Source organism: Scyliorhinus torazame, chromosome 13, assembly GCF_047496885.1.
Source record: "Scyliorhinus torazame isolate Kashiwa2021f chromosome 13, sScyTor2.1, whole genome shotgun sequence".
NCBI lineage: Eukaryota > Metazoa > Chordata > Chondrichthyes > Carcharhiniformes > Scyliorhinidae > Scyliorhinus > Scyliorhinus torazame.
The window spans coordinates 100,595,821-100,614,028 of NC_092719.1; the positions used below are offsets into that span (position 1 = coordinate 100,595,821).

General features: G+C 50.6%; 1 protein-coding gene across 1 annotated transcript in view; it reads left to right on the top strand.

The window, feature by feature from the left end:
* Window positions 1–18,208, top strand: part of plxnd1 (plexin D1) — a 599,181-nt gene that overhangs the window by 337,913 nt on the left and 243,060 nt on the right. The window contains exon 19 of the mRNA XM_072471999.1: window positions 11,359–11,505. Within this exon, the coding sequence (XP_072328100.1) occupies window positions 11,359–11,505 (147 nt within the window). The remainder of the gene's footprint in view (window positions 1–11,358; window positions 11,506–18,208) is intronic.

The window sequence follows — 18,208 nt, forward strand, 5'->3', positions numbered from 1 at the left end:
ACTCCTCCCTCCTGCCCAAGTGTGAAACATTGTCCATGTCGATGGCCTCAGAAGCAGGACTCCTTTTAGCCCTGGGCTGCTGGTCGGGGGTCCACTGCGCTGCATCCGGAGGTGTATAACGCACTGGGGAACGTGGTTTACGGGCTGAGGGATGGAGTGACATTGATACATCGGGGCCGCAGATTGTCACCACATTGGTGGTCACCTCAGTCGGCTAGGTTCCCAGGTCCAAATCTGGGTCCGATATGTCGACATCTAGCATCTCTACGCCGTGGGGTATGTGCCCATTGGGGATGGTAGAAGTGGCAGGGCAGAGGGAGTGGCACTATCGGCCATGGAACCTCCGTGCTGCTATCAAGCACCTCCTGGTTGCAGCCACGCAGATGGTCCACGTACCGGTTCTATTCCCTGTCCTGCGCCCCTACCGAGGAGCAGTCCAGTCCAGTCTATTGTATCACAACCCCTGGAATGCAGAAAACTCCATTCGCAAAATTCTGAACGGAGACCTCATCAGCCACGGAAAATCTTCCCACAGACAGATGTGTGTCCGAATCTGAGTTGGAGCGTTCCTGCCTGCTCCTGATCTTCCCTCCAATATCGGACAACACGAGGTTCAACTAAGTGTGCAGTCGTCACCCCGTCAGCAGCTCAGACGGTGGCATGCGGCACGGTTCTGGAGTAGAAAAAACCCCGGGTCTAGCAGGTCTCCAGAGAGCCTATTATCTGCTTACCCATGCCCTGTTTAAATGTTTGCACCGCCCATTTGGTGCCGGTGATACGGTGCGATTCGTACATGACGGATGCCATTTGTCCGAATTCAGTGCTGGTGAAAGCCACCCCGTTTTTCGTCACCAAGACCTCAGGGATTCCGTAGATGCAGAATGTTTGGCGGAACTTCTCGACCATGGCCCGCGACGTAGTGGATGCCATTCGGTGCATGTCCAACCACTTTGTGGGCATCCACAATTAGGAGGGCCCTGCAAAATCGATGTGCAGCCTTTACCATGGCCTCTCCGGCCACTCCCAGGGATGGAGGGGTGACGCCGGCAGCAACATTTGACGTTCCTGGCACTGCATGCACTGTAAACCAGTGTCTCAATGTCCACATCGATGCCAGACCACCGTACGTAGCTGCGGGCCAGAATTTTCATCTTTGAGACCCCTAGGTGACCATTGTGAAGGTCCTTGTTGGGATTCTTATTTTAACTTCTGATAAGAATCGATAGTCCGGTTGGTGAGAGGTGCCAAAAATACATCCTTATTGCTAAATAGTCAATTGAATAGACTTGAACAAGAACTGAATAAAAACTCCGAAATCAAATATCAAACAATACATTAAAAAAGTAAAGTACATGACAAAAGCATAAGCACAAAGAAATCACTTTAAACACAAACAAACAGATAGATGATTCAAGAATTCAGGAACAAAGACCTCAACTATGGGGTCCTACTTTTAAGAGAATTCTTATCTCTGGTTTAATCCCTCATTTACTCTCATTGGTTTCTAATTCTCAGCTGAGACATCCTTGTTTGTACAAATGAATGTCTGTTTCTGAGAGGATAATTTGTTAATCAAACATTGAACATGACTTAAGATTGATTGGTGCCTATCAAACTAGCTCACAGTCTGTTTATCGCAGTCTTAGGAAAATTACTGGATTTGTTTATTACACTTTCCATGTTACACAGCTCGTCCCGGAGACCTTGCTGTAACTGATTAGTTGATTAGACCGAGAACAATACATTCTTAGTGCTGAATACACTAGAATACAATGGTTAATTCATTATATGAGAGAATGATTGGATTCCTGCAGTCAAATTGTTGTGGCCATTTCAGAGACATGGATAGAGCAGGGAGAGGAATGTTGAAGGTGCCGGGCTTTAGATATTTCAGTAAGCTATGGGAAGGTGGTAAAAGAGGGGGAGGGGTGGCATTGTTAGTCAAGGACAGTATTACGGTGGCAGTAAGGACGTTTGATGAGGACTCGTCTACTGAGGTAGTATGAGCTGAGGTTAGAAACAGGAAAGGAGAGGTCACCCTGTTAGGGGTTTTCTATAGGCCTCCGAAAAGTTCCAGAGATGTAGAGGAAAGGATTGCAAAGATGATTCTGGATAGGAGCGAAAGCAACAGGGTAGTTGTTATGGTGGACTTGAACTAATATTGACTGGAAATGCTATAGTTCGAGTACTTTAGATGAGTCTGTTTTTGTCCAATGTGTGCAGGAGGGTTTCCTGACACAGTATGTAGATAGGCCAACGAGAGGCGAGGCCATATTGGATTTGGTACTGGGTAATGAACCAGGACAGGTGTTAGATTTGGAGGTAGGTGAGCACTTTGGTGATAGTGACCACAATTCCATTATGTTTACTTTAGTGATGGAAAGGGATAGGTATATACTGCAGGGCAAGAGTTATATCTGGGGGAAAGGCAACTGTGATGCGATGAGGCAAGACTTAGGATGCATCGGGTGGAGAGGAAAACTGCAGGGGATGGGCATAATGGAAATGTGGAGCTTGTTCAAGGAACAGCTACTGCGTGTCTTTGATAAGTATGTACCTGTCAGGCAGAGAGGAAGTGGTCGAGCAAGGGAACCGTGGTTTACGAAAGCAGTCGAAACACTTGTCAAGAGGAAGAAGGAGGTTTATGTAAAGATGAGACATGAAGGTTCAGTTAGGACGCTCGAGAGTTACAAGTTAGCTAGGAAGGACCTAAAGAGAGAGCTAAGAAGAGCCAGAAGAGGACATGAGAAGTCTTTGGCAGGTAGGATCAAGGATAACCCTAAAGCTTTCTATAGATATGTCAGGAATAAAAGAATGACTAGGGTAAGAGTCGGGCCAGTCAAGGACAGTAGCGGGAAGTTGTGCGTGGAGTCCGAGGAGATAGGACAAGTGCTAAATGAATATTTTTTGTCAGTATTCACACAGGAAAAAGATAATGTTGTTGAGGAGAATACTGAGATTCAGGCTACTAGACTAGAAGGGCTTGAGGTTCATAAGGAGGAGGTGTTAGCATTTCTGGAAAGTGTGAGAATTGATAAGTCCCCTGGGCCGGATGGGATTTATCCTAGGATTCTCTGGTAAGCTAGGGAGGAGATTGCGGAGCCTTTGGCTTTGATCTTTAAGTCATCTTTGTCTACAGGAATAGTGCCAGAAGACATGAGGATAGCAAATGTTGTCCCCTTGTTCAAGAAGGGGAGTAGAGACAACCCCGGTAACTATAGACCAGTGAGCCTTACTTCTGTTGTGGGCAAAATCTTGGAAAGGTTTATAAGAGATAGGATGTATAATCAGCTGGAAAGGAATAATGTGGTGTCCATGTGCATAGATCCCTGAAAGTTGCCACCCAGGTTGAGAGGGTTGTTAAGAAGGCGTACAGCGTGTTAGCTTTTATTGGAAGAGGTATTGAGTTTCGGAGCCATGAGGTCATATTGCAGCTGTCCAAAACTCTGGTGCGGCCGCATTTGGAGTATTGCGTGCAATTCTGGTCGCCGCATTATAGGAAGGGTGTTGAAGCATTGGAAAGGGTGCAGAGGAGATTTACCAGAATGTTGCCTCGTATGGAGGGAAGATCTTATGAGGAAAGGCTGAGGGACTTGAGGCTGTTTTCGTTCGAGAGAAGAAGGTTAAGAGGTGACTTAATTGAGGCATACAAGATGATTAGAGGATTAGATAGAGTGGACAGTGAGAGCCTTTTTCCTTGGATGGTGATGTCTAGCACGAGGGGACATAGCTTTAAATTGAGGGGAGATAGATATAAGACAGATGTCAGAGGTAGGTTCTTTACTCAGAGAGTAGTAAGGGCATGGAATGCCCTGCCTGCAACAGTAGTGGACTCGCCAACACTAAGGGCATTCAAATGGTCATTGGATAGACATATGGACGATAAGGGAATAGTGTAGATGGGCTTTAGAGTGGTTTCACAGGTCGGCGCAACATCGAGGACCAAAGGGCCTGTACAGCGCTGTAATGTTCTATGTTCTATGTCCTAAAACACTTAACAATTTTAGCTTTCAGCTACATGCATTCAACTAGCACCTACATGAATAAATCTATGAATAAATCAATACTCTTAACAGTCCTTCAGAATGGATCCGCGAGCTTTCTCCAACACCATCACAATCGAACCGCACCGCAGGACCCATCTTCAACACTGAGCTCTGCCACCTTTGTTGTGAACTCCTTCAGGTCACGCGATGCTGAAACCTATCCAATACAATGACTGACCCGGGCCAATACTGGGTCCATCTGAGTCCAGGCAGATGCACTATCAATTACGACGAGACGAGAGTAGAGAGTAATCGAGGATTTATTAAGCAGAGATGTGTTGCTTCCTACAGCTGCTGCCGGAATGGCTGCAGCTCGGTGAGCAAACACATTTATACTCCGCCTACTGGGCGGAGCCAGCAGGCAGGGATCCTACCCCCGTACCTGTAGTACAGGGGCCTTACCGCATTACTTCTCATATACGTCATATATACAAACAGTGGTGACTACCACATTCACTCCCTGTTTAAAAAAGAGTCCAGCGGGGGTGGTGGAAAACTATTTGCATGTATATGAGCATTTTTAAAGTGTACAGTGATGCGCAATCAATTACACTCAAGGCGAAGTGATTCCATAACTGAAGGCTTTAATCTGCTAGAACCTTTTCCCCAGCAGCTTCAATACAGAAAGTGAAGGCTGTTGGAACGGCACCATCTCTTATACCCCGCCTTCAGGGCGGAGCTACGTAATACAGCCAATGGTAGACTCCTGGGTCTAACCAATCGTCATCAGCCTCTCAGGTACCGCAATACGTGGTACTACCACATACAGTTTGGGGAAAAGTTCACAAATTTAGCCGGTCGGGTGCCTTGATCCTGCATTGTGAGCGCCGCAGTCCCGGTGGTATTGAAGGCGCCGGTGACTCCGGGATCGTGTAGTCCTCATCTTCATCCCCGGGTGGAACCAATGGGAGGACGAATCGTCCTGGAGTGGGGGCTGTGGTGAGGTGCGCTGGGGGAGGAAAGGTGGCGCCAGGGCAGTTGGGTGGGGACCCAGCTGGTGCGAGGTCCCTGAGGGAGACTGTGTCTTAGCGGCCGTCAGGGTACGCCAGGCGTACTGCGGGCTTGCATGGGGTAGCTGTACCCGCTCGACCAACGGGTCCGCCTTGTGGAGTCGCACGTGTTTGCGGGGCAGAACGGGTCCTGGAGCTGCCAGCCACGTTGGGAGCGAAACCCCCGGAGGTGGACTTCCTCGAGAAGGCAAGGAGGGGTTCATGGGGCATTAGTCGCAGTGCAAAGTAGCGATCGGATGGAGTGGAGGGCGTCGGGCAGGACTTCCTGCCAGTGGGAGACCAGGAGATCTTTAGACCGTAGGGCCAGCAGGACGGCCTTCCAGACCATCCCGTTCTCCCTCTCCACCTGCCCGTTTCCCCGGGGGTTGTAGCTGGTCGTCCTGCTCGAGGCAGTGCCCTTGCTGAGCAGGAATTGATGCAGCTCATCGCTCATAAAGGAGGATTCCCAATTGCTGTGGACGTAAGCGGGGAAACCGAACAGAGTGAAGATGCTATTGAGGGCTTTAATGACCGTGGCAGACGTCATATCGGGGCATGGAATGGCAAAGGGGAATCTAGAGTATTCGTCGACCATGTTAAGGAAGTACGTGTTTCGGTCGGAGGAGGGGAGGGGCCCTTTGAAGTCCACGCTGAGGCGTTCAAAGGGGTGGGAGGCCTTCACCAGGTGCACTCGTTCTGGCCGGTAGAAGTGCGGATTGCACTGTGCGCAGATCTGGCAGTCCCTGGTGATAGCCCTGATCTCCTCAATTGACCGCCTTGACTTCCGCAATGGAGTAGGGCAGGTTGCAGGCCTTTATGAAGTGAAAGAACCGGGTGACCCCTGGGTGACAGAATCCATCGTGTAGGGCCCGGAGTCGGTCCACTTGTGCGCTGGCACATGTACCTTGGGATAGGGCATCGGGCCCTATGAGCCCTATATGGCCCGTTGAGCTTACCGGGGCGATACAAAATCTCATAATTGTAGGCGGAGAGCTCGATCCTCCACCTCAAGATTTTATCATGTTTGATCTTGCCCCGCTGTGTGTTATTGAACATGAAGGCAACCGACCGTTAGTCAGTGAGGAGAGTGAATCTCCTGCCGGCCAGGTAATGCCTCCAACGCCGCACAACTTCAACGATGGCTTGGGCCTCCTTTTCGACGGAGGAGTGCTGAATTTCAGAGGCATGGAGGGTGCGATAAAAGAATGCCACGGGTCTGCCTGCTTGATTGAGGGTGGCGGCTAGAGCGACGCCTGATGCATCGCTCTCGACTTGAAAGGGGGGGGTCTTGTCGACCGCGTACATCGTGGCCTTGGCGATGTCGGCCTTGATACGGTTGAAGGCCTGGTGAGCCTCGGCCGTCAGGGGGAAAACTGTGGAGTGAATGAGTGGGCGGGCCTTGTCCGCATAGTTAGGGACCCACTGGGCATAGCATGAGAAGAACCCCAGGCATTGTTTGAGGGCCTTGGGGCAATGGGGGAGGGGGAGTTCCATGAGGGGGCGCATGCGGTCAGGGTCGGGCCCGAGAACTCCATTTTGCACCACATAGCCATGGATGGCTAAGCGGTTGGTGCTGAACATGCACTTCTCCTTCTTATATGTTAGGTTCAGGAGTTTGGCGGTGTGGAGAAATTTTAAAAGGTTAGCGTCGTGGTCCTGCTGGTCGTGGCCGCAGATGGTGACATTATCTAGGTATGGGAAGGTGGCCCGCAGTCCGTACCGGTCAACCATTCAGTCCATCTCCCGTTGGAAGACCGAGACCCCATTAGTGACGCCGAAGGGAACCGAAGTGGTAAAGGAGGCCGTCTGCTTCAAACGGCGTATATTGGCGGTCCGCCTTGCGGATGGGGAGCTGGTGGTAGGCAGATTTAAGGTCCACTGTCGAGAAGACCCGGTACTGTGCAATCTGATTGACCATATCAGATATGCGCAGGAGTGGGTACGCGTCGAGCTGCGTGTAACGATTGATGGTCTGACTGTAGTCAATGACCATCCTGTGTTTCTCCCCAGTCTTCACAACTGCCACTTGGGCTCTCCAGGGGCTGTTGCTGGCCTCAATGATGCCTTCCCGCAGTAGCCGCTGGACCTCCGACCTGATGAAGGTCCTGTCCTGGGCACTGTACCGTCTGCTCCTGGTGGCGACGGGTTTGCAATCCGGGGTGAGGTTTGCAAACAGGGAAGGTGGGTCGACCTTAAGGGTCGTGATGCCGCAAACAGTAAGGGGTGGTAGGGGCCCGCCGAATTTCTGAGTTAGACTTTGGAGGTTGCACTGGAAGTCCAGGCCGAGTAGCAAGACAGCGCCGAGGTTGGGGAAGACGTAGAGCTGGAAGTTGCTGAACTCTACGCCCTGGATGGTGAGGGTGGCGATGCAGTACCCCCATATCTCCACGGAGTGGGATCTGGAGGCCAGGGAGATTTGTTGGGTCATGGGGTGTACCGCGAGGAGCAGCACCTTACCGTATCGGGGTGGATGAAGCTCTCCATGATCCCGGAGTCCAGAAGGCAAGGTGTCTTGTGGCCATTGATCTTCACTGTCATTGTTGCGGTTGCGAGGTTGTGTGGCCGGGACTGGTCGAGTATGATGGAGGCGAGCTGCGGCTGGTGTTGGTGGGCCCCGGGATGGTCGGCAGCTGTTGCGGGTGATGAGCGGCCCGATGAGGTGCCCGATGAGCAGGGGTCCTGAGGCCCTGTCCAAAATGGCGCTGAAGATGGTGGCGCCCACCAGGCGGGCGGCGTTAAAGATGGCGGTGCCCACGGGCCGCACGAGGTCTAATGGAGGGAAAATGGTGGTGCCCACGGGCCGCACGTGGGTTGCGGGGACGGAAATGGCGGCGCCCACGGGTCGCACGTGGGGGGTGCAGGAACAATGGGGCTGGTTACAGCGGCGATCGGCCGGGCCTGGCACACCGCAGCGAAATGTCCTTTCTTTCCGCAGGACTTGCAGAGTGCGCTCCGCGCCGGGCAGCGCTGCCGGGGGTGCTTTGTCTGCCCGCAGAAATAGCACTTGGGCCCCCCGGGGTTGGCTGGCTGCCGTGCGGCGCAGGCTTGGGGTTGGCTGGGGGCAGCCGCTGGTGGGATCCACGATGTCCAGGAGGGGGCGTACGCTTGTACATTACAAGAGGCTACCGTTAGTGAGATTGTGAGTTTCTTGATCGCCGCGAGGTCGAGCGTACCCCCTTCTAAGAGGCACTGGCGGATGTACGCTGACCCTATGCCCTTAACGAAGGCGTCCCTGATTATGAGTTCGGAATGTTCAACGGCCGAAACTGCCTGGCAATCGCAGTTCCTCGCCAGGGCGTGCAGGGCATGCCAGAAATCTTCCAATGACTCACCGGGGAGTTGTTGCCGCGTGGACAGGAGGAGCCTGGCGTAGAGTTTGTTGATCAGCCATGTGTAGTTCTCTTTCAGATGCGCCATGGCCTCAGTGTAGTTGGGCGCATCCCGGATATGGGGAAAAATATGGGAGCTCAACCGTGTGTACAGAATCGGGCATTTCTGTCCTTCTGAGGGTTGTTCTGTTGCTGATCCGACGTAAGCTTCAAAGCAAGCTAGCCAGTGGTCGAAGGCCGATTTGGCGTTGTCTACTTGAGGGTGCAGCTGCAGGCGATCTGGCTTGATGCACAGGTCCATCGCTGTAAAATCTCTGCTTAATAAATTGATGCACTATCAATTACGACGAGACGAGAGTAGAGAGTAATCGAGGCTTTATTAAGCAGAGATGTGTTGCCTCCTACAGCTGCTGTCGAAATGGCTGCAGCTCGGTGAGCACACACATTTATACTCCGCCTACTGGGCGGAGCCAGCAGGCAGGGATCCTACCCCCGTCCGTACCTGTAGTACAGGAGCCTTACCGTATTACTTCTCATATACGTCATATATACAAACAATGGTGACTGCCACACAGGCCTGTATTTGGGCCGGCGCAACAGGCAGAGTGTCCACAAAATGTAAGGTCCCTATCACTTTATCAGCACAAGCAGGCACCGGCGGCCTGGTGGGCAACGGATGCTAGCTGAGGCCGTCCGCCTGAGGAATCCTCATACCCAATCTGTTCTCCAGGATGTATTCGTAAGTCGCCAAAATCAATGGCCAACACCGAATCTGCCTCAGTGCCACAGGGGGAATTGCCCTATCCTCCCCTTGTGAAGAGCCCAGAGCTGACTGCGATGGGCCATTCTGTTCCGTCGTCCATTTTGTGGGCCAAAACAGCCTCCTAGGCCAAATGGCGTCAGAAACCGCGAGAACGAAAGCGGCCGCTTCACCTCAATGAAAGCCGCCTGTTGCAGCGGATCCAAAACCAGCTCTGGCCCTTCTTTAATAGTCAGTGCAGCAGGGCCAACAGTGTCGCCAAGTTCGCAATTAACTTCCCAAAATAATTTATTAGCCCCGACTCCGGTGACAGGGATGTGCCGAGTGGACGCACGAAAGTGACTCTCCACCTGCACATCGAATTTGTGCACTTTTAATCCAAAAAAGCCTCTAAAAGCGGGAAAGAACCCTCACCTTCCTCCAACACTACCTCGACGAAGGAGACGTGCCAGGTAGCAACAACCCGAGGGTCCGAAGAGATGGCAAAGGCAGTAAGAACCGGGAAAGAAAGACCGAGAAGACGTTAAACACGAGGGCGACGTGGTCCCAGACACACCTGAGCGGGAAGGACTTCCGGATCATATACAGGGCTACCTCCCGATGAATGAATGGAGGGAGTTCCTCACACAGGAACTTGAAGAGCTCAGCGATGCCATCAAATTGGAAATGTTGGCAATGGTGAAAGTGGCAGTCGCGGAGGCATTGGTCACCCTGCAAGCGGCGCTAGAAAACACGGAAAGGCGGCTAGATACAGGAAACGGCAATCAGAGAGCTGGAGAAGGCCGCGGCCGAGCAGAACGGTTGGAATTCCCTCGCTGGAGGCAACAACTGGTCGACTCCATGCTGGAGGTGGACCGTTGCTCCATGACCCCAACTGCACAGCTACTGGTGGAGGGGAAGAAGCTACAACTGGACATTGACCTGCTCTCCAAGGGGAAACCAGTGGATCAGCTCTGCCAGGAGAAATGTTGTTACAAAGGAGGTTGTGAATCTTTGGAAACTCAGTCATTGAGTCTGTTTGAAGAGATTGATAGATTTCTGATTAACAATAACAGAAAGGGTTATGCAGATGGTGGTGTAAAAGCATTGAAATGTCCAGCCAGCCATGATCGTAGTAAATGGCAGAGCGGACTTGATGGGCTAAATGGCCTATTCGTCTCTCCCTCTCACGGCCTGTATGCTCACTACATCCCCTCTCTCTCTCTCTGTCCTCGTCCCCACCCTCTCCCTCAGTATCATGGCCTATACCACACTTTGCCTTCTCTATAGGATGTGCACTATGTGGCCTCTCTCTCTCATGGCTTATATGCACACTGTGTCCTATCTCCTCTCTCTATCTTTGTCTGTCTGTCAGACTCTCTCTCTCTGTCGGTATGCTCACTGTGTGCTCTATCTCTCTCTCTTTCTCAGTCGGGATGCTCACTGTGTGCTCTATCTCTCTCTCAGTCGGGATGCTCACTGTGTGCTCTATCTCTCTCTCAGTCAGGATGCTCACTGTGTGCTCTATCTCTCTCTCTCGCAGTCGAGATGCTCACTGTGTGCTCTATCTCTCTCTCTCTCAGTCAGGATGCTCACTGTGTGCTCTATCTCTCTCTCAGTCAGGATGCTCACTGTGTGCTCTATCACTCTCTCTCTCTCTCAGTCGGGATGCTCACTGTGTGCTCTATCTCTCTCTCTCTCTCAGTTGGGATGCTCACTGTGTGCTCTATCTCTCTCTCTCTCTCAGTCGGGATGCTCACTGTGTGCTCTATCTCCCTCTCTCTCTCAGTCGGGATGCTCACTGTGTGCTCTATCTCTCTCTCTCTCTCAGTTGGGATGCTCACTGTGTGCTCTATCTCTCTCTCTCTCTCAGTTGGGATGCTCACTGTGTGCTCTATCTCTCTCTCTCTCTCTCAGTCGGGATGCTCACTGTGTGCTCTATCTCCCTCTCTCTCTCAGTCGGGATGCTCACTGTGTGCTCTATCTCTCTCTCTCAGTCGGGATGCTCACTGTGTGCTCTATCTCTCTCTCTCTCTCAGTCGGGATGCTCACTGTGTGCTCTATCTCCCTCTCTCTCTCAGTCGGGATGCTCACTGTGTGCTCTATCTCTCTCTCTCTCTCTCAGTCGGGATGCTCACTGTGTGCTCTATCTCTCTCTCTCTCTCTCTCAGTCGGGATGCTCACTGTGTGCTCTATCTCTCTCTCTCAGTCGGGATGCTCACTCTGTGCTCTATCTCTCTCTCTCTCTTCCACAGAAATTACAAGACAACTTGAATTTGGCTCCAGAAGAATACAAAGTGATGATTGGCTCTTTCCCCTGTGAGATCTATGTTGTGAAGGGAAAGATTCACTGTGCGGTCAATGTCTCGATGGAGTCTGAGGAGAGACAGTTACCTGTCATAGTAAGTAAGAGGAATTGAAGGGAATTGTTAACCAGCTACAACACAGGCCTCAGTATCTCGCCTTTATACATTTGCCCTGGGGGGGGAATCCTTTGGAGCTATAAAGAGTCAGTGCTCTGTGTTAAATCCCAGTGTGCTCTGTGTAGTGTAAATCCCAGTGTGCTCTGTGTTAAATCCCAGTGTGCTCTGTGTAGTGTAAATCCCAGTGTGCTCTGTGTGAAATTCCAGTGTGCTCTGTGTTAAATACCAGTGTGCTCTGTGAAGTGTAAATCCCAGTGTGCTCTGTGTAGTGTAAATCCCAGTGTGCTCTGTGTTAAATCCCAGTGTGCTCTGTGTAGTGTAAATCCCAGTGTGCTCTGTGTGAAATTCCAGTGTGCTCTGTGTTAAATACCAGTGTGCTCTGTGAAGTGTAAATCCCAGTGTTCTCTGTGTAGTGTAAATCCCAGTGTGCTCTGTGTTAAATCCCAGTGTGCTCTGTGTAGTGTAAATCCCAGTGTGCTCTGTGTGAAATTCCAGTGTGCTCTGTGTTAAATACCAGTGTGCTCTGTGAAGTGTAAATCCCAGTGTGCTCTGTGTTAAAACCCAGTGTGCTCTGTGTTAAATCCCAGTGTGCTCTGTGTTAAATCACAGTGTGCTCTGTGTAGTGTAAATCCCAGTGTGCTCTGTGTTAATTCCCAGTGTGCTCTGTGTCGTGTAAATCCCAGTGTGCTCTGTGTAGTGTAAATCCCAGTGTGCTCTGTGTAGTGTAAATCCCAGTGTGCTCTGTGTTGAATCTCAGTGTGCTCTGTGTTAAATCCCAGTGTGCTCTGTGTAGTGCAAATCCCAGTGTGCTCTTGTGTTAAATCCCAGTGTGCTCTGTGTTAAATCCCAGTGTGCTCTGTGTTAAATCCCAGTGTGCTCTGTGTAGTGTAAATCCCAATGTGCTCTGTGTAGTGCAAATCCCAGTGTGCTCTTGTGTTAAATCCCAGTGTGCTCTGTGTTAAATCCCTGTGTGCTCTGTGTTGAATCCCAGTGTGTTGTGTTAAACCCCACTTCTCTGTGTTAAATCCCTTTGCACTGTGTTAAATCCCAGTTTGTTCAGTTTTAAACCCCATGCTCTGTGTTAAATCCCAGTGTGCTCTGTGTTGAATCCCAGTGTGTTGTGTTAAACCCCACTTCTCTGTGTTAAATCCCTTTGCACTGTGTTAAATCCCAGTATGTTCAGTTTTAAACACCATGCTCTGTGTTAAATCCCAGTGTGATCTGTGTTGAATCCCAGTCTGTTGTGTTAAATCCCACTGCTCTGAGTTGAACCCTATTGTGCTCTGTACAGTGTGCTTTGTGTTAAATCCCAGTGTGTTGTATTAAACCACACTACTGTGTGTTAAATCCCAATGTGCGCCATGTTAAACCCCATTGCTGTCTGTGAAACTCCATTGCTCTATTTTAAACTCCATTGCTCTGTGTGAAACCCCATTGCTCTATTTTAAACCCCATTGCTCTGTGTGAAACCCCATTGCTCTGTGTGTGAAACCCCATTGCTCTGTGTGTGAAACCCCATTGCTCTGTGTGTGAAACCCCATTGCTCTGTGTTAAACCCCATTGCTCTGTGTGTGAAACCCCACTGCTGTGTGTGAAACCCCATTGCTCTGTGTTAAACCCCATTGCTCTGTGTGAAACCCCATTGCTCTGTGTGAAACCCCATTGATGTGTGTGAAACCCCATTGCTCTGTGTGAAACCCCATTGCTCTGTGTGAAACCCCATTGCTCTGTGTGAAACCCCATTGCTCTGTGTGTGAAACCCCATTGCTCTGTGTGAAACCCCATTGCTCTGTGTGTGAAACCCCATTGCTCTGTGTGAAACCCCATTGCTCTGTGTGAAACCCCATTGCTCTGTGTGTGAAACCCCACTGCTCTGTGTGAAACCCCATTGCTCTGTGTGAAACCCCATTGATGTGTGTGAAACCCCATTGCTGTGTGTGAAACCCCATTGCTGTGTGTTAAACCCCATTGCTCTGTGTGTGAAACCCCATTGCTCTGTGTGAAACCCCATTGCTGTGTGTGAAACCCCATTGCTGTGTGTGTAACTCCATTGCTCTGTGTGAAACCCCATTGCTCTGTGTGTTAAACCCCATTGCTCTGTGTGAAACCCCATTACTGTGTGTGAAACCCCATTGCTCTGTGTGAAACCCCATTGCTCTGTGTGAAACCCCATTGCTCTGTGTGAAACCCCATTGCTCTGTGTGAAACCCCATTGCTCTGTGTGAAACCCCATTGCTCTGTGTGAAACCCCACTGCTCTGTGTGAAACCCCACTGCTCTGTGTGAAACCCCATTGCTCTGTGTGAAACCCCATTGCTCTGTGTGTAACTCCATTGCTCTGTGTGAAACCCCATTGCTCTGTGTGAAACCCCATTGCTCTGTGTGAAACCCCATTGCTGTGTGTGAAACCCCATTGCTCTGTGAGAAACCCCATTGCTGTGTGTGAAACCCCATTGCTCTGTGTGAAACCCCATTGCTCTGTGTGAAACCCCATTGCTGTGTGTGAAACCCCATTGCTCTGTGTGAAACCCCATTGCTCTGTGTGAAACCCCATTGCTGTGTGTGAAACCCCATTGCTCTGTGTGAAACCCCATTGCTGTGTGTGAAACCCCATTGCTCTGTGTGAAACCCCATTGCTCTGTGTGAAACCCCATTGCTGTGTGTGAAACCCCATTGCTCTGTGTGTGAAACCCCATTGCTGTGTGTGAAACCCCATTGCTGTGTGTGAAACCCCATTGCTCTGTGTGTGAAACCCCATTGCTCTGTGTGTGAAACCCCATTGCTCTGTGTGAAACCCCACTGCTGTGTGTGAAACCCCATTGCCCTGTGTGTTAAACCCCATTGCTGTGTGTGAAACCCCATTGCTCTGTGTGAAACCCCATTGCTCTCTGTGTGAAACCCCATTGCTCTGTGTGAAGCCCCACTGCTGTGTATGAAACCCCATTGCCCTGTGTGTTAAACCCCATTGCTCTGTGTGTGAAACCCCATTGCTGTGTGTGAAACCCCATTGCTCTGTGTGAAACCCCATTGCTCTGTGTGTGAAACCCCATTGCTCTGTGTGTGAAACCCCATTGCTCTGTGTCAAATCCCATTGCTGTGTGTGAAACCCCATCGCTCTGTGTGTGAAACCCCATTGCTGTGTGTGAAACCCCATTGCTCTGTGTGAAACCCCATTGCTCTGTGTGTGAAACCCCATTGCTCTGTGTGTGAAACCCCATTGCTCTGTGTGAAACCCCATTGCTGTGTGTGAAACCCCATTGCTCTGTGTGTGAAACCCCATTGCTCTGTGTGTGAAACCCCATTGCTCTGTGTGAAACCCCATTGCTGTGTGTGAAACCCCATTGCTCTGTGTGTTAAACCCCATTGCTCTGTGTGTGAAACCCCATTGCTCTGTGTGTGAAACCCCATTGCTCTGTGTGAAACCCCATTGCTGTGTGTGAAACCCCATTGCTCTGTGTGAAACCCCATTGCTCTGTGTGTGAAACGCAATTGCTCTGTGTGTGAAACCCCATTGCTCTGTGTGTGAAACCCCATTGCTCTGTGTGAAACCCCATTGCTGTGTGTGAAACCCCATTGCTCTGTGTGAAACCCCATTGCTCTGTGTGTGAAACCCCATTGCTCTGTGTGAAACCACATTGCTCTGTGTGTGAAACCCCATTGCTCTATGTGAAACCACATTGCTGTGTGTGAAACCCCATTGCTCTGTGTTAAACCCCATTGCTCTGTGTGTGAAACCCCATTGCTCTGTGTGAAACCCCATTGCTGTGTGTGAAACCCCATTGATGTGTGTGAAACCCCATTGCTGTGTGTGAAACCCCATTGCTGTGTGTTAAACCCCATTGCTCTGTGTGTGAAACCCCATTGCTCTGTGTGAAACCCCATTGCTGTGTGTGAAACCCCATTGCTGTGTGTGTAACTCCATTGCTCTGTGTGAAACCCCATTGCTCTGTGTGTTAAACCCCATTGCTCTGTGTGAAACCCCATTACTGTGTGTGAAACCCCATTGCTGTGTGTGAAACCCCATTGCTGTGTGTGAAACCCCATTGCTCTGTGTGAAACCCCATTGCCCTGTGTGTTAAACCCCATTGCTCCGTGTGAAACCCCATTGCCCTGTGTGTTAAACCCCATTGCCCTGTGTGTTAAACCCCATTGCTCTGTGTGAAACCCCATTGCTCTGGGTGAAACCCCATTGCTCTGTGTGTTAAACCCCATTGCCCTGTGTGTTAAACCCCATTGCTCTGTGTGAAACCCCATTGCTGTGTGTGAAACCCCATTGCTGTGTGTGAAACCCCATTGCTCTGTGTGAAACCCCATTGCTCTGTGTGAAACCCCATTGCTCTGTGTGAAACCCCATTGGTCTGTGTGAAACCCCATTGCTGTGTGTTAAACCCCATTGCTGTGTGTGAAACCCCATTGCTGTGTGTGAAACCCCATTGCTGTGTGTGTTAAACCCCATTGCCGTGTGTGTTAAACCCCATTGCCCTGTGTGTTAAACCCCATTGCTCCGTGTGAAACCCCATTGCCCTGTGTGTTAAACCCCATTGCCCTGTGTGTTAAACCCCATTGCTCTGTGTGAAACCCCATTGCTCTGTGTGAAACCCCATTGCTCTGTGTGTTAAACCCCATTGCCCTGTGTGTTAAACCCCATTGCTCTGTGTGAAACCCCATTGCTGTGTGTGAAACCCCATTGCTGTGTGTGAAACCCCATTGCTCTGTGTGAAACCCCATTGCTCTGTGTGAAACCCCATTGGTCTGTGTGAAACCCCATTGCTGTGTGTTAAACCCCATTGCTGTGTGTGAAACCCCATTGCTCTGTGTGTGAAACCCCATTGCTCTGTGTGAAACCCCATTGCTGTGTGTGAAACCCCATTGCTCTGTGTTAAACCCCATTGCTCTGTGTGAAACCCCATTGCTCTGTGTGTGAAACCCCATTGCTCTGTGTGAAACCCCATTGCTGTGTGTGAAACCCCATTGCTCTGTGTTAAACCCCATTGCTCTGTGTGAAACCCCATTGCTCTGTGTGAAACCCCACTGCTCTGTGTTAAACCCCATTGCCCTGTGTGAAACCCCATTGCTCTGTGTGAAACCCCATTGCTCTGTGTGTGAAACCCCATTGCTGTGTGTGAAACCCCATTGCTGTGTGTGAAACCCCATTGCTCTGTGTGTGAAACCCCATTGCCCTGTGTGAAACCCCACTGCTGTGTGTGAAACCCCATTGCCCTGTGTGTTAAACCCCATTGCTGTGTGTGAAACCCCATTGCTCTGTGTGAAACCCCATTGCTCTGTGTGTAAAACCCCATTGCTCTGTGTGAAGCCCCACTGCTGTGTGTGAAACCCCATTGCCCTGTGTGTTAAACCCAATTGCTCAGTGTGTTAAACCCCATTGCTCTGTGTGAAACCCCATTGCTCTGTGTCAAATCCCATTGCTGTGTGTGAAACCCCATCGCTCTGTGTGTGAAACCCCATTGCTGTGTGTGAAACCCCATTGCTGTGTGTGAAACCCCATTGCTCTGTGTGAAACCCCATTGCTGTATGTGAAACCCCATTGCTCTGTGTGTGAAACCCCTTGCTCTGTGTGTGAAACCCCATTGCTCTGTGTGAAACCCCATTGCTGTGTGTGAAACCCCATTGCTCTGTGTGAAACCCCATTGCTGTGTGTGAAACCCCATTGCTCTGTGTGTGAAACCCCATTGCTGTGTGTGAAACCCCATTGCTCTGTGTGTGAAACCCCATTGCTCTGTGTGTGAAACCCCATTGCTCTGTGTGTGAAACCCCATTGCTCTGTGTGAAACCCCATTGCTGTGTGTGAAACCCCATTGCTCTGTGTGAAACCCCATTGCTCTGTGTGTGAAACACCATTGCGCTGTGTGTGAAACCCCATTGCTCTGTGTGTTAAACCCCATTGCCCTGTGTGTTAAACCCCATTGCTCCGTGTGAAACCCCATTGCCCTGTGTGTTAAACCCCATTGCCCTGTGTGTTAAACCCCATTGCTCTGTGTGAAACCCCATTGCTCTGGGTGAAACCCCATTGCTCTGTGTGTTAAACCCCATTGCCCTGTGTGTTAAACCCCATTGCTCTGTGTGAAACCCCATTGCTGTGTGTGAAACCCCATTGCTGTGTGTGAAACCCCATTGCTCTGTGTGAAACCCCATTGCTCTGTGTGAAACCCCATTGCTCTGTGTGAAACCCCATTGGTCTGTGTGAAACCCCATTGCTGTGTGTTAAACCCCATTGCTGTGTGTGAAACCCCATTGCTCTGTGTGTGAAACCCCATTGCTCTGTGTGAAACCCCATTGCTGTGTGTGAAACCCCATTGCTCTGTGTTAAACGCCATTGCCCTGTGTGAAACCCCATTGCTCTGTGTTAAACCCCATTGCCCTGTGTGAAACCCCATTGCTCTGTGTGAAACCCCATTGCTCTGTGTGTGAAACCCCATTGCTGTGTGTGAAACCCCATTGCTGTGTGTGAAACCCCATTGCTCTGTGTGTGAAACCCCATTGCTCTGTGTGAAACCCCACTGCTGTGTGTGAAACCCCATTGCCCTGTGTGTTAAACCCCATTGCTGTGTGTGAAACCCCATTGCTCTGTGTGAAACCCCATTGCTCTGTGTGTAAAACCCCATTGCTCTGTGTGAAGCCCCACTGCTGTGTGTGAAACCCCATTGCCCTGTGTGTTAAACCCA